The sequence below is a fragment of the Lolium perenne genome, chromosome 5 (assembly GCF_019359855.2).
Source record: "Lolium perenne isolate Kyuss_39 chromosome 5, Kyuss_2.0, whole genome shotgun sequence".
Taxonomy (NCBI): Eukaryota; Viridiplantae; Streptophyta; class Magnoliopsida; order Poales; family Poaceae; genus Lolium; species Lolium perenne.
The window spans coordinates 169,093,672-169,110,940 of NC_067248.2; the positions used below are offsets into that span (position 1 = coordinate 169,093,672).

General features: G+C 42.6%; 1 protein-coding gene across 1 annotated transcript; it reads right to left on the bottom strand.

Annotated features, from left to right (window-relative positions):
- Positions 1–293: 293 nt before the first annotated feature.
- On the bottom strand, positions 294–3,607 carry LOC127304928 (uncharacterized). The gene is made up of 6 exons (XM_051335470.2): positions 3,449–3,607; positions 1,659–1,755; positions 1,275–1,570; positions 914–1,111; positions 671–727; positions 294–604 (listed from the first exon to the last, which is right to left on the bottom strand). Exons 1-6 carry the CDS (start codon positions 3,539–3,541, stop codon positions 527–529), a joined length of 819 nt encoding a protein of 272 aa, XP_051191430.1. The 5' UTR covers positions 3,542–3,607; the 3' UTR covers positions 294–526.
- Between the last annotated feature and the right edge of the window lie 13,662 nt (positions 3,608–17,269).

The following is a 17,269-nucleotide window of genomic DNA, read 5'->3' on the forward strand; positions in this document are numbered from 1 at the left end:
AAGCCAAAAAGCCACAACAAAAGGGCCCCTAGTCGCTTGCCCTCTCAGAATATAATTTTAGAACCATCCTAGCTAGGAAATCGATCCAAAGTGTAAAAAATCGTCCATAGATCCTCGTGGTTACATTGGTCGTGTTTCTGCATGTAATGTAGGAATAAAATTTTAGTTCTTCATTATACAGAAGACTAGAAAGGTAGCCACACATGGAATGTGTAGGTAGGCACTGCTAAATCCATGTTGACACAAAAAGGGATCCATTTCTTGTCTTGAAATGTTAACTTACTACTAGACTATAAAAGTGGAGCAGGAGATCTATCTCCACTTCATTAATAAAAGAGTACTTTACAAGGCAGTTCGGCAGGATAGGAGATGCAAGCTGCTCCCTCCAGATGGTCCAATCTACTATGTACACACCAACATCGCGTTGCCTAAGATCTCCTGTACTAAAAGGAGAACTCTTTTTGCTGAGTTACTGCTACACCAAAAGCCCCAAACAGTGGTTCTTGTATTATGCAAAAGTGCAGCTTCATTTTGGATAAGGGTACTCAGCTGCTAGCATCTGGATCTTGTTAATAAGTTCCTTATCAAGATGCGCATATTTTCCCTAAAACTTAAGAAATGAAAATTAGTGGTGCCCCGGAAAGAGTTCAAGCAATTTATAAAATATCACCTTCTTTTTGGAGTTAGGCCTAAACACGTACGCTTTGACTAGGTTTCTCCACTTATCCTGAAGGATTAAACAAAATGACAAATTGGTATCAGTTGGGGACATAGGACACCAAACGTAAATATGAACATCGTTTGCTACCAAATATAGATACGTAGAAGATGAAGATAGAAAGAGTAGGGGTTTGCAGCTCAAGCCAAACAACATCTAAGAATGCCTTTGCTTTGGGGTGCAAACTTACTATACCTTAAGATTCGTCGCCGTTCGAACTGGACCTGAATTTGAATCTGAAAACCATCCATCCTTCAACTCTGTCCAGTGGCCAACCCCAAGTTCAGATACACCATCCACTAATAACTTCACCTCTTTTGGTGTCCAGTGTTTGTCGTTCTCACGTTTTTCTCCTTTACTTGCAGAACACAAGCCCCCAAAACATTGTGCGTTCTGTTAAAACAACAAAAATAGTTACCAGGCTTCTTTTGGATGACAGATAAAAAAAATTGAGCTCAAAGGGTGCACAATACAGAGCACTATATACATATGTAAAGAACTCGTTGCAAACATAATACTTTGTTGAACTTGTACATGATAATATACATATTCTTACCAGAAAATGGTTACGAAACCATGTTCCTCTCTTCCATGTTCCTCTCTTCCTTGGTCCTCTCGCTCCACTCACTTTAATTGACCCTTCTCCCTCTTTGCTCTCCTCCTCCTTCTCATCATCCTCCTCCTTTCCGCCTCTTTCACCACCGAGGACCATGGTGGCAGGGGCCTCCTCTTGCTCCGACAGCACAGTGTACGGTGTAGGCCTCCTTCTCTCCCTCACCTTCTTGATCTCCGGTGGCACATATGTACACATTTGTAATGGCATGACGTAATCACTAGTAGGTCTGGATATAACTGCAAGAAAAATTGGTTTGAAATTTAAAATCATCAATAAATTCGTCTGATTGTGTTAAAAAGTTTTGAATGGAAAAAAATATCGTACTTCCCAACAATTCAGGCAGATGACTCTCATCTTGGGGTTCTTCCAGCAATTGCTGGATTTCTGAATACTCACATGCTGAATAAACCTCAAGCTCCGTCTGCCATCAAGAACAGAAAAAATAAAAAAACGTTGATCTATGTTAGAATTTTGATGAGATCGCTGTGAGCTCCATAACCAAATCATATCTGAGAAGATCAACAGAACTTGGATCATATTTGAACCATGCTAGTGCTAGTCTATAGGTCAACAAACATTACATTCAGTTAAACTGAAAGATGGAGAAATGAGTGGATCTGGTTCAATGTTTTTTTATTGAACCTTTCGTTTTGTTTATCCTTTTATTCCAGACAACTCCAGAATTCATGCTCACGGCATGGTGGATTTGAAAACACCGGAACGCGGCGGTCTTCGACAATGCGCGACCTTCGGTGGCATCCTTGTTCAACGACATCGCTGCCGACGCGAGGCTTTGGGCGGACGCGGGAGCCCGGGGTGTGCGCCAGTTACTCCCCTAGTCTAGGCTTTTCCTTTTTCTTGGGTCGAGTTGTACGACGTGGTGTGTCCGTCCCTCGGACTTGTATATAAACTCTTCTTTATCTATCAATGCATCGAAACGCAAGGCTTTTGCGTTTTCGCGAAAAAAAAAAGACAACTCCAGAATCTTAAGTAAAAAGGGCTAAGTTTACATCTAGATTTGTTTTGTGCAGTAATGCATGATATACTGTACAAGTGGATGCCTCCTCGTGTCCAATATGATGGTTGGGGGTAATACACCTGGCTGATCAATCCTTACTCACCGAGACTGATGAATAAAGCAATAAGAAATGCAGTACACAGATTGCAACGACTTTCATATGCGAGCTATTTAAATCAAGAATAGGACTGAAATTCAGAAGGGACTCCCTCCAACGACAGGCAAATAAATGTTGGTATGAAGACCGGCAAGATGAGTCTAGGACATTGGTGACATTCACTGTAATCAAGGGTGCTAGAGGCTGCAACTCCTCATGCAGTACAAATAAATCCTTATATGCACCAGGACTGAGCAATAAGCAATGCTGTACCAAAGCAGAATGTGTTCCCACGGATTGCAATCGATAAGAAGACTGAAATTCAGAAGGGGCTCCTTCCAAGGACAGGCAAATAATTATTTGGTATGAAGAGACCGGCAAGATGACTCTGGGACATTGGCGACATTGACTGCAATCAAGGGAGAAGATGAGGAATATACAGGCTGCAACTCCTTATTCAGTTCAAATAGCAGAACAAAGATACGTACGAGTACGACCACTGCAGTTGTGGCCACCAGGAAGAATACAGATATTATCTCTCAATGCAAGATGCGATGAAGATATCCGGGAAAACATTTGCTTGAAAACGGTAGGTATGGGATTATGCCAAGCAAGAATGCAGATCCAAAGCAAGCCTAGAAATCGATGGATGTAAAAAAAGAAAGCCGGCTTAGGGAATGCAGATGATGATTTTCAAACAAGAAAGCCGGCTGGACGATCCGATCTGTCGAACCCAGAATCATCTTCTACTTCTGGTTCAGAAGAACAGTCGAAAAGGAACAGTAGCAAGCTTAGGCGATCCGCCAAAACAAGATTGCTTCGGAGTTCATTACTGGAGATGTGTCACTGTGTGCAGGAGATGATTTCAGAGAAGAACATCAGTTTGGCGCTACGATTGGTTGAAACACAGAAAGCTACAAGGCAAAGAAGAAGAACAGAAAGAAGAGAGAAAGCGGGGTCTCCACGGAAACTGATCTCAAATCAGAGGAGCTTAATAACCTGGGTCGGCAGGATAGAAGAGGAGGAGCAGCTGTGTAGATGATCGGAAAACACATGCGCGCCGGCCGGAGAGCTCCCTGTCCATCTCTCCATTCTGCCTGCTGTCGCGCGATGTCAAATAGACGAAGCAGCTTTATATTGGAGCGGGAGGTGTGCCAGCCGGTGGAGAGCCGGCGGGCAGACTCATGCGCCTGCCACTCCACTGGCACCTAATATTTAATAGGGTGTGATTGATGTGATGGCTCAGTAAAAGGAGATGTGACATTACTTTATGTGACAACTCACTGCTTGACTTTCACTTCAGATAAGACAACACTTTATATGAGTAAAAAAATACAGTGAAATAGTATAACATTTAAATATTTTCTTTGAACTTTTCAAACTAATTATAGATTATATTGAATAATCTTACGTGGCAAGTGATTTAATTTTATCCATTTATTACCTCTGTGAAACTTACGTATGCTATCATATATCAGTTTAAATTTAGATTTAACGTCATGGGAAATTTGTTTGCACTTAAATATAGTCGTAATGTGCACAAATTAAGCTAGAATAGATAAAGTTGTTGTTCGAGCTAGTATTGGATAAGAAAAATGATACACCATAGAGCCTCTCTCGTTGCTCCCCTCTATCCACTAAGGGGGGGCCCTAGATCTAGCCACTAAGAGCGTCTCCCTCCCCCCTCCTCCCTCGTTGTCGTCATAGGGCGTGGCTTGGCAAAGCTGGCAGTGGCGGGGCTCCTTCTTGCTCCCTCGCCCGTGGACGTCGGTGTCGAACGACAACCTAGGGCTAGCGCGCGGCACGACGGATGGTGTGATAGCAGAGTGTACTCGGATAGTGGCCTTGGCTATCTCTTTGGGCAGCAAAGGCGATGGGTGGCGCAGACTACGAGGCCGCTTTTCAGCCATGGTGTATGTGGCGACAAGATTGCTAGGGCCCAATCATTTGGGCCTCAGCCAACCATGTTCTTTGTGCGTGTCTGTTGGGATCTCTCGGTGGCTACATTGCAGATCAAGCAGTTAGATACGCGGCTGCTGGGGAAAACCGAGCCGGCGCCGGTCATGGTTGACGATGGTGGTGTCTGATGCATCATTTCCTTGTACAAGGGCATCATCAATGAAGTACTCGCTTCCTCGCTCAGGTTGTTTTGGGGTAAACCCTAGATTTGGTTCTCCCGGATCGGACCGTGGCGACGCTGAATGTTGGTATCCCTCTAGGGGCATCGTTTTTGGAGCTGTTATTGATCGACGGTGATATAAAGTAGAGTGATGTGGCATCTACCGCATCGATGACGACGAGTTGCGGCGGAATGCTGTCGTCGCGGATGTGTGGTGATATGCGTGCACACGGAGGTGGCGTTGGCTGGCGGCATGGCGACATCGATGGAAGGCATGGCAAGGTCAATGCCTCAATCAATGTCCTAAAGATAGGTCGGCGGAAGATAGTGGCGGCGACTTCTAGAGTGTGTGCAAATGTGCGTGTTTAGGCTCCGGTTGACCGATTTTTGCTCCTGGATAGCCGATGGGCGGGTTGGTGAGGCATCCGGTTTTAAGATGATGTTTGTAGGTGTGAGTTCAATGCATCGGTCTCGATAAAACCACCCTTTAATCAAGCTTGTAGGTGTTGTGACGATTGTCGCTAATATGGTGGCTTCGGGTTGATCATTCTATTTTGCGTAAGGCTTTGTTAAATAAAGTTGTGTGTATTATTTTGATGCAGAGGTTAAAAGTTCAGCCTGTATTTTTTAAAAGAGAAAACTAGACCCCTTTCTACCCCTCTGGTGCGCGGTGGTTAGGCAGTTTGTCTGTTTTGACATGATATGATCGTTTGTGTTAGTCGGGTTGGTGGTAAGTGCGACAGTTCTCAAGATAAGCCGATGGCAAGAAATATTTGCCTAATGAACACGATTCAATAGACAAGGAACAGCTGAACAGGGCACCCTCATAAAGGTGCGACGGTTCTCGTGATATATATGGCGATGTGAAGAAATGACTGCCTAATCAATGTTTCCTTGGTAACATCACACGCAACATGTTTTTAATTTAAAACGTAAAGATATGAGCTCTACCGTTACGGCCTAGCTCTTTTCTCCTCGCGGAAGGCCTCCGTCGTGCTGCTGCCGACGGCAATGGAAGCTGCTCTAGCGGCCACGGTCATCGTCGTTTGCCTGACCGTGTCATTTTTCCTTTCACCCTTGAGACTTTGCTTGGTGCAAGAGTACTTATGTGTATTAAGAGGTGTTTTATGAAGAGTTTTTGTTGGAAATTCACCTTCATAAAATAATCTCCATCTTTTCAAGGGCATCTCTATGACACAAGAGCGTGTGCAGCAGCTGATTGGAGGATGTTGTGAGGGCATTCCAACGTGGGCACCCAAACCCAAAAACAGACGTCGGATTGATCCGTTTGGTAAAACCTGCTCCCAATGGGCGGACCCAAATTAAACACGGACAGCTGTGGTGTCCTGCGCGACCCAAAGCTGGCTCAAATTAGAGAGACTTTTGGGGCGAGCCGGACGAACGCGGGTGTCCATTGTATCCGCGTATGTCCGCGCCCTGGCCCATCTGACAGTGACTCAAAATAGGCCCCTGATGTCTACGGGTGCTTCTATTCTTGTAGACAGTGTTGGGCCTCCAAGAGCAGAGGTTTGTAGAACAGCAGCAAGTTTCCCTTAAGTGGATCACCCAAGGTTTATCGAACTCAGGGAGGAAGAGGTCAAAGATATCCCTCTCATGCAACCCTGCAACCACAAAGCAAGAAGTCTCTTGTGTCCCCAACACACCTAATAGGTGCACTAGTTCGGCGAAGAGATAGTGAAATACAGGTGGTATGAATAAATATGAGCAGTAGCAACGGCACCAGAAAAGTGCTTGCTGGCGTGTAGTTGATGGTGGTAATATTGCAGGCAGTAGAAACGCAGTAAAACAGTAAACAAGCAGCGATAGCAGTATTTAGGAACAAGGCCTAGGATTATACTTTCACTAGTGGACACTCTCAACTTTGATCACATAACAGAATAAATAAATAGATGCTAGACTCTACACTCTCTTGTTGGATGATGAACACCACTAACTGTGTAGGATTACACGAACCCTCAATGCCGGAGTTAACAAGCTCCACAATATTCGATGTTCATATTTAAATAACCTTAGAGTGCATGACAGATCAACATAACCAAATCAAGTACTAACATAGCATGCACACTGTCACCTTCACGCTACGAAAGGAGGCACAGATCACATCAATACCATCATAGCAATAGTTAACTTCATAATCTACAAGAGATCACAATCATAGCCTACGCCAAGTACTAACACGATGCACACACTGTCACCATTACACCGTGTAGGAGGAATAAACTACTTTAATAACATCACTAGAGTAGCACACAGATAAATTGTGATACAAAACACATTGCAACCATAAAGAGATATAAATAAGCACTTCACTATGCCATTCATAACAGTGAATAAGTATTCTGTGAAATATAGCCTAAAAGACCCACACGGTGCACACACTGTCACCTTTACACACGTGGGACAAGGAGTCTCCGGAGATCACATAAGTAAAATCCACTTGACTAGCATAATGACATCTAGATTACAAGCATCATCATATGAATCTCAATCATGTAAGGCAGCTCATGAGATTATTGTATTGAAGTACATAGGAGAGAGATGAACCACATAGCTACCGGTACAGCCCTTAGCCTCGATGGAGAACTACTCCCTCCTCATGGGAGACAACAGCGTTGATGAAGATGGCGGTGGTGTCGATGGAGAAGCCTTCCGGGGGCACTTCCCCGTCCCGGCGGCGTGCCGGAACAGAGAGTCCTGTCCCCCAGATCTTGGCTTCGCGATGGCGGCGGCTCTGGATGGTTTCTCGTACCGTGGCTTTTCCGTGTCGAGGTTTTAGGTCGAGGGGCTTCTTATAGGCGAAGAGGCGGCGTCAGAAGGTCAACGAGGCGACGACACGCTAGGGGGGCACGGGCCACCCCTAGGCCGTGCCGGCCTACCATCTGGTGGGCCTGTGGCCCCCCTCTGGCCTCTCTCGGGTGTTCTGGATGCTTCCGGGGATTCTAAGATGCTGGGCGTTGATTTCGTCCGATTCCGAGAATATTTCCTTACTAGGATTTCTGAAACCAAAAACAGCAGAAACAAAGAATCGGCCCTTCGGCATCTCGTCAATAGGTTAGTTCCGGAAAATGCATAAATATGACATAAAGTATGCATAAAACATGTAGATATCATCAATAATGTGGCATGGAACATAAGAAATTATCGATACGTCGGAGACGTATCAGCATCCCCAAGCTTAGTTTCTGCTCGTCCCGAGCAGGTAAACGATAACAAAGATAATTTCTGAAGTGACATGCCATCATAACCTTGATCATACTATTGTAAGCACATGTAATGAATGCAGCGATCAAAGCAATGGTAAATGACATGAGTAAACAAATGAATCATATAGCAAAGACTTTTCATGAATAGTACTTCCAAGACAAGCATCAATAAGTCTTGCATAAGAGTTAACTCATAAAGCAATAATTCAAAGTAGAGGTATTGAAGCAACACAAAGGAAGATTAAGTTTCAGCGGTTGCTTTCAACTTATAACATGTATATCTCATGGATAGTTATCAATGCAAAGTAATATAATAAGTGCAATATGCAAGTATGTAGGAATCAATGCACAGTTCACACAAGTGTTTGCTTCTTGAGGTGGAGAGAAATAGGTGAACTGACTCAACATAAAAGTAAAAGAAAGGCCCTTCGCAGAGGGAAGCATCGATTGCTATATTTGTGCTAGAGCTTTGGTTTTGAAAACAAGAAACAATTTTGTCAACGGTACTAATAAAGCATATGTGTTATGTAAATTATATCCTACAAGTTGCAAGCCTCATGCATAGTATACTAATAGTGCCCGCACCTTGTCCTAACTAGCTCGGATTACCTGGATTATCATCGCAATGCATATGTTTTAACCAAGTGTCACAAAGGGGTACCTCTATGCCGCCTGTACAAAGGTCTAAGGAGAAAGCTCGCATCGGATTTCTCGCTATTGATTATTCTCAACTTAGACATCCATACCGGGACAACATAGACAACAGATAATGGACTCCTCTTTAATGCTTAAGCATTCAACAACAATTAATTTTCTCATATGAGATTGAGGATGTTTGTCCAAAACTGAAACTTCCACCATGGATCATGGCTTTAGTTAGCGGCCCAATGTTCTTCTCTAACATTATGCATGCTCTAACCATTCTAGCGGTAAATCTCCCTTACTTCAGACAAGACGGACATGCATAGCAACTCACATGATATTCAACAAAGAGTAGTTGATGGCGTCCCCAGGAACATGGTTATCGCACAACAAGCAACTTAATAAGAGATAAAGTGCATAAGTACATATTCAATACCACAATAGTTTTTAAGCTATTTGTCCCATGAGCTATATATTGTAAAGGTAAAGGATAGAAATTTAAAGGTAGCACTCAAGAAATTTACTTTGGAATGGCGGAGAAATACCATGTAGTAGGTAGGTATGGTGGACACAAATGGCATAGTGGTTGGCTCAAGGATTTTGGATGCATGAGAAGTATTCCCTCTCGATACAAGGCTTAGGCTAGCAAGGTTATTTGAAACAAACACAAGGATGAACCGGTGCAGCAAAACTCACATAAAAGACATATTGTAAACATTATAAGACTCTACACCGTCTTCCTTGTTGTTCAAACTCAATACTAGAAATTATCTAGACCTTAGAGAGACCAATTATGCAAACCAAATTTTAGCAAGCTCTATGTATTTCTTCATTAATGGGTGCAAAGTATATGATGCAAGAGCTTAAACATGAGCACAACAATTGCCAAGTATCAAATTATCCAAGACATTCTACCAATTACTACATGTAGCATTTTCCGTTTCCAACCATATAACAATTAACGAAGCAGTTTCAACCTTCGCCATGAAAATTAAAAGCTAAGAACACATGTGTTCATACGAACCAGCGGAGCGTGTCTCTCTCCCACACAAGCATTTATTCAAACAAAAACAAAAACAAAAACATACAGACGCTCCAAGTAAAGTACATAAGATGTGGCCGAATAAAAATATAATTTCAAGGGAGGAACCTGATAATGTTGTCGATGAAGAAGGGGATGCCTTGGGCATCCCCAAGCTCAGACGCTTGAGTCTTCTTGATATATGCAGGGGTGAACCACCGGGGCATCCCCAAGCTTAGAGCTTTCACTCTCCTTGATCATGTTGTATCATCTCCCTCTCTTGATCCTTGAAAACTTCCTCCACACCAAACTCAAAACAACTCATTAGAGAGTTAGTGCGTGATACGCGTACAGCACGCGTCCGTTGGGAACCCCCAAGAGGAAGGTGTGATGCGTACAGCGGCAAGTTTTCCCTCAGTATGAAACCAAGGTTTAATCGAACCAGTAGGAGTCAAGAAGCACGTTGAAGGTTGATGGCGGCGAGAAGTAGTGCGGCGCAACACCAGAGATTCCTGCGCCAACGTGGAACCTACACAACACAAACCAAGTACTTTGCCCCACCGAAACAGTGAGGTTGTCAATCTCACCGGCTTGCTGTAACAAAGGATTAGATGTATAGTGTGGATGATGATTGTTTGCAGAGAACAGTAGAACAAGTATTGCAGTAGATTGTATTTCAGTAAAGAGAATTGGACCGGGGTCCACAGTTCACTAGAGGTGTCTCTCCCATAAGATAAACAGCATGTTGGGTGAACAAATTACAGTTGGGCAATTGACAAATAAAGAGGGCATGACCATGCACATACATATGATGATGAGTATAGTGAGATTTAATTGGGCATTACGACAAAGTACATAGACCGCTATCCAGCATGCATCTATGCCTAAAAAGTCCACCTTCAGGTTATCATCCGAACCCCCTCCAGTATTAAGTTGCTAACAACAGACAATTGCATTAAGTATTGCGCGTAATGTAATCAATAACTACATCCTCGGACATAGCATCAATGTTTTATCCCTAGTGGCAACAGCACATCCATATCCTTAGAGGTTCTTGTCACTCCTCCAGATTCACGGAGACATGAACCCACTATCGAGCATAAATACTCCCTCTTGGAGTTACTAGCATCAACTTGGCCAGAGCATCTACTAATAACGGAGAGCATGCAAGATCATAAACAACACATAGATATAAATTGATAATCAACATAACATGGTATTCTCTATTCATCGGATCCCAACAAACACAACATATAGAATTACAGATAGATGATCTTGATCATGTTCGGCAGCTCACAAGATCCGACAATTAAGCACAATGAGGAGAAGACAACCATCTAGCTACTGCTATGGACCCATAGTCCAGGGGTAGACTACTCACACATCACTCCGGAGGCGACCATGGCGGCGTAGAGTCCTCCGGGAGATGAATCCCCTCTCCGGCAGGGTGCCGGAGGCGATCTCCTGAATCCCCCGAGATGGGATTGGCGGCGGCGGCGTCTCTGGAAGGTTTTCCGTATCGTGGCTCTCGGTACTGGGGGTTTCGCGATGAAGGCTTTAAGTAGGCGGAAGGGTAGGTCAGGGGGCGACGCGAGGGGCCCAGGAGACAGGGCGGCGCGGCCAAGGGTGGGGCCGCGCCGCCTGCCCTCCTGGCCACCTCGTGGCCCCACTTCGTTGACTCTTCGGTCTTACGGAAGCTTCGTGGCAAAATAGGACCACTGGCGTTGATTTCGTCCAATTCCGAGAATATTTCCTTACTAGGATTTCTGAAACCAAAAACAGCAGAAAACAGCAACTGGCACTTCGGCATCTTGTTAATAGGTTAGTTCCAGAAAATGCACGAATATGACATAAAGTGTGCATAAAACATGTAGATATCATCAATAATGTGGCATGGAACATAAGAAATTATCGATACGTCGGAGACGTATCAGCATCCCCAAGCTTAGTTTCTGCTCGTCCCGAGCAGGTAAACGATAAACAAAGATAATTTCTGGAGTGACATGCCATCATAACCTTGATCATACTATTGTAAAGCATATGAGCTGAGATCAAATCATTCAAAGCAAGTATCTATATTGATATAAGAGATGATAATGCAAGAGTTAGACAAGCTAGAAGTTTTCATGAACTATTGCTTTAAAGACATGCAACCGTACGAAGTTCATTAAAGATGTATTAAGTATTCAGCATAGAAGTTCTATCCTTCATTCCAAGCATCAAGTAAATTTTCACAACATAAGAAGGATTCAGTCAAGTAAACATAAACATGAACGTCATGTATCAACTGTTTCGAAGTCTAATCAACCGGTGAGCGCAAGCATTTGGTATTAGCACCAGGATGTTACGGCATAAAGAACGTTAATGGGGGTTTGGAAGGCCAAATGGAAGAAAGGCTTGCAAAGCTGTAAATGACCATTAGACAAGAGGAAGCCTTATGATCGATGCTATGCAAGGAGTAGTGATTGACATGCAACGGATGCACATAGAGCTATATGTGTATGAAAGCTCTCCAATGGAACTAGTGGGGATGCATCCAACTTGGTTGCTCACGAAGACCTAGAGCACTTTTGAGGAGGCTCATCATTGGAATATACAACCCAAGTTCTAGAGTGTAAATTCCCCACATAGTTATACTAGTAAAACATGAAAACTCTCTCATATGAATGTAGGTGCTAAACATGAGCACAAATGATGACTATGAATAATGCGGGTGCTAAAACATGAGCACAAGTGTGGATAAAAGATAGTAATGCTGCCCCTTTTTTCTTTTATTCTCTCTTTTTTTTTCTTTTTTTTCTTTTTTTTCTTTCATTTTTTTTCTTTTCTTTTCTTTCTCTTTTTTTTTCTTTTTGATGGCCTCCACGGCTCTTTTCATTTTTAGGGGCAACATCCTAATATGACAACACACTTTTTGGTACAAATAACTCATAATGAATGAAACATGATGTATGAAAATGTATGCCTCTGCTAGTGTAGCAGGATGTGCAATGATCTAGCGTAACATGGGTAAACCACACATCAGCTGTATATGATCATGCAAAGCAATATATAAATAATAAATGACAACATGGCATGTAATGTAAAATGGATGTTGCATGGCAATATATCTTGGAACAGCTATGGAAATGCTGTGGTAGGTAGGTATGGTGGCTGTTTTGAGGAGATGTATGGGCTTATGTGTAGGAGAACAAGAGAAATTTCCCCCACGGGTTTGGATGTACCGGCGAAGTATGCACAATTCTCAATGTGAGCAAAAGGCAATGCACAGTACCGAAGAGGCTAGCAAATTTGGATGGTGGAAGTGCCAAAAACCGTAGCTTAACATTAGTCAAAAAGAACTCACAAGCTTATTGCAAACAACTAGCAGGTTCATCATTAAGAGCATGATTAAAATTTACTCCAAGGAGGGCCGTTCACGGTGGCACAAGTACCCCGCTAGCTCCCTCGACCTTCAGCACAACTTAGTTATTACGATGAACTCTCAGACATGGAAAGCTATCAAGTCCAACTATGCCTTCAACTATTTAAATAGAGTTTGTAGTACGGCACAAGCTTAAAGACAACAATCCACTACTAATTTTAACTTATTTATCCAGCAAGCCTTACCATCTAAATACCTCAAAACATTTGCAAAGAATCAAGTTATCAAAGCTCAATGTTCTACAAGTATTTTATTATACACTACCACATGCAACATTTCCCGTTTCCAACCATACAACAATTTAACGAAGAAGAAACTTTGCCATGAATATTATGAGTAAAGCCTAAGGACATACTTGTCCATATGCAACAGCGGAGCGTGTCTCTCTCCCACACAAAGAATGCTAGGATCCATTTTATTCAATCAAGACAAAAAACAAAAACAAACCGACGCTCCAAGCAAAGGACATAAGATGTGATGGAATAAAAATATAGTTTCAGGGGAGGAACCTGATAATGTTGTCGATGAAGAAGGGGATGCCTTGGGCATCCCCAAGCTTAGATGCTTGAGTCTTCTTGATATATGCAGGGGTGAACCACCGGGGCATCCCCAAGCTTAGAGCTTTCACTCTCCTTGATCATGTTGTATCATCTCCCTCTCTTGATCCTTGAAAACTTCCTCCACACCAAACTCAAAACAACTCATTAGAGAGTTAGTGCACAATCAAAATATACATGTTCAGAGGTGACATAATCATTCTTAACACTTCTGGACATTGCATTAAGCTACTGAAAGTCAATGGAATCGAAATATCCATCGAACATATCAAAACAGGCAATGCGAAATAAAATGCAGAATCTGTCAAAACAGAACAGTTCGTATTGACGAATTTTATTGAGGTACCATACTTGCTCAAATGAAAATGCTCAAATTGAATGAAAGTTGCGTACATATCTGAGGATCACTCACGTAAATTGGCATAATTTGCTGAGTTACCTACAGAGAATTTTGCCCATATTCGTGACAGCAAAGAAATCTGTTTCTGTGCAGTAATCCAAATCTAGTATGAACCTTACTATCAACGACTTTACTTGGCACAATAAAACACTAAACTAAGATAAGGAGAGGTTGCTACAGTAGTAAACAACTTCCAAGACACAAATATAAAACAAAGTACTGTAGTAAAAACATGGGTTGTCTCCCATAAGCGCTTTTCTTTAACGCCTTTCAGCTAGGCGCAGAAAGTGTGCAGCAAGTATTATCAAAAGATGGTGCATCTACAGCGGGGTGTGGAGTTTTCTCAACCATGCATAGTATGTTGGATACATAAGTTTTAGCGGCTCCCTTTTCATTAGTCTTGGGCTTGCTACTCTCATCAAACAAATTTTCAGGAACAAGCCAAGCATAGTTATTTTCTAGTGCGTCATTCATCGCTAGGAGCTTACATGGTATTGGTGCTTTGATCTCCCCACCATCATTAATATTATTAGTGTACCTTATTCTCTCCATGTCCATTTTTTCAAGGAGACTAACAAAATTGGTATAAGAACCAAGCATCTTATATTTAATAAAGACCTTTCTAGCCTCTCTTGCTATACCACCAGATTCTCTAAGAAGGGTTTCTAAACAAAATCTTTCTTTTCCTATTCTTCCATATCACCGAGTGTAAGAAACATGTGTTGGATTATAGGATTGAGATTAACAAATTTAGTTTCCAACATGCGAACTAAAGCAGCAGCAGCAATTTCATAAGTAGGAGCAAGTTCTACCAAGTGTCTATCTTCAAAATCTTCAACGGTACTAACATGATTGAAAAATTCTTCTATATTATTTCTCCCAATTATAGACCCGCGCCCTACCGGCATGTCTTTTACGGTAAAATTAAAAGGAAACATGTTGAAACAAGTAAAGCAAATATAAGTAACTAATTTTTTGTGTGTTTTTGATATAGCAAACAAGATAGTAAATAAAGTAAAACTAACAACTAATTTTTTTGTATTTTGATTTAGTGCAGCAAACAAAGTAGTAAATAAAATAAAGCAAGACAAAAACAAAGTAAAGAGATTGGGATGTGGAGACTCCCCTTGCAGCGTGTCTTGATCTCCCCGGCAACGGCGCCAGAAAAAGAGCTGCTGGCGCAAAGTTGACGTGGGAGTTAGAGATCTCTGTGGTGTAACTTTTCTTCAGGTCCCCGGCAACGGCGCCAGAAAAAGAGCTTGATACGCGTACAGCACGCGTCCGTTGGGAACCCCAAGAGGAAGGTGTGATGCGTACAGCGGCAAGTTTTCCCTCAGTATGAAACCAAGGTTTAATCGAACCAGTAGGAGCCAAGAAGCACGTTGAAGGTTGATGGCGGCGAGATGTAGTGCGGCGCAACACCAGGGATTCCGGCGCCAACGTGGAACCTACACAACACAAACCAAGTACTTTGCCCCAACGAAACAGTGAGGTTGTCAATCTCACCGGCTTGCTGTAACAAAGGATTAGATGTATAGTGTGATGATGATTGTTTGCAGAGAACAGTAGAACAAGTATTGCAGTAGATTGTATTTCAGTAAAGAGAATTGGACCGGGGTCCACAGTTCACTAGAGGTGTCTCTCCCATAAGATAAACAGCATGTTGGGTGAACAAATTACAGTTGGGCAATTGACAAATAAAGAGGGCATGACCATGCACATACATATTATGATGAGTATAGTGAGATTTAATTGGGCATTACGACAAAGTACATAGACCGCTATCCAGCATGCATCTATGCCTAAAAAGTCCACCTTCAGGTTATCATCCGAACCCCCTCCAGTATTAAGTTGCTAACAACAGACAATTGCATTAAGTATTGCGCGTAATGTAATCAATAACTACATCCTCGGACATAGCATCAATGTTTTATCCCTAGTGGCAACAGCACATCCATAACCTTAGAGGTTCTTGTCACTCCTCCAGATTCACGGAGACATGAACCCACTATCGAGCATAAATACTCCCTCTTGGAGTTACTAGCATCAACTTGGCCAGAGCATCTACTAATAACGGAGAGCATGCAAGATCATAAACAACACATAGACATAAATTGATAATCAACATAACATGGTATTCTCTATTCATCGGATCCCAACAAACACAACATATAAAATTACAGATAGATGATCTTGATCATGTTTGGCAGCTCACAAGATTCGACAATTAAGCACAATGAGGAGAAGACAACCATCTAGCTACTGCTATGGACCCATAGTCTAGGGGTAGACTACTCACACATCACTCCGGAGGCGACCATGGCGGCGTAGAGTCCTCCGGGAGATGAATCCCCTCTCCGGCAGGGTGCCGGAGGCGATCTCCTGAATCCCCCCGAGATGGGATTGGCGGTGGCGGCTTCTCTAGAAGGTTTTCCGTATCGTGGCTCTCGGTACTGGGGGTTTCGCGATGAAGGCTTTAAGTAGGCGGAAGGGTAGGTCAGGGGGCGACGCGAGGGGCCCAGGAGACAGGGCAGCGCGGCCAAGGGTGGGGCCGCGCCGCCTGCCCTCCTGGCCACCTCGTGGCCCCACTTCTATGACTCTTCGGTCTTCTGGAAGCTTCGTGGCAAAATAGGACCCTGGACGTTGATTTCGTCCAATTCCGAGAATATTTCCTTACTAGGATTACTGAAACCAAAAACAGCAGAAAACAGCAACTGGCACTTCGGCATCTTGTTAATAGGTTAGTTCCAGAAAATGCACGAATATGACATAAAGTGTGCATAAAACATGTAGGTATCATCAATAATGTGGCATGAAACATAAGAAATTATCGATACGTCGGAGACGTATCAGTGCACAATCAAAATATACATGTTCAGAGGTGACATAATCATTCTTAACACTTCTGGACATTGTACAAGGCTACTGAAAGTCAATGGAATCGAAAAATCCATCAAGCATAGTAAAACAGGCAATGCGAAATAAAAGGCAGAATCTGTCAAAACAGAACAGTTCGTAAAGACGAATTTTATTGAGGCACCAGACTTGCTCAAATGAAAATGCTCAAATTGAATGAAAGTTGCATACATATCTGAGGATCACTCACTTAAATTGGCATAATTTTCTGAGTTACCTACAGAGAATTTTGCCCAGATTCGTGACAGCAAAGAAATCTGTTTCTGTGCAGTAATCCAAATCTAGTATGAACCTTACTATCAACGACTTTACTTGGCACAACAATGCACAAAACTAAGATAAGGAGAGGTTGCTACAGTAGTAACAACTTCCAAGACTCAAATAAAAAAAACAAAATTGCTGTAGCAAAATAAACACATGGGTTATCTCCCAAGAAGTGCTTTCTTTATAGCCATTAAGATGGGCTCAGCAATTTCAATGATGCACTCGCAAGAAATAGTATTTGAAGCAAAAGAGA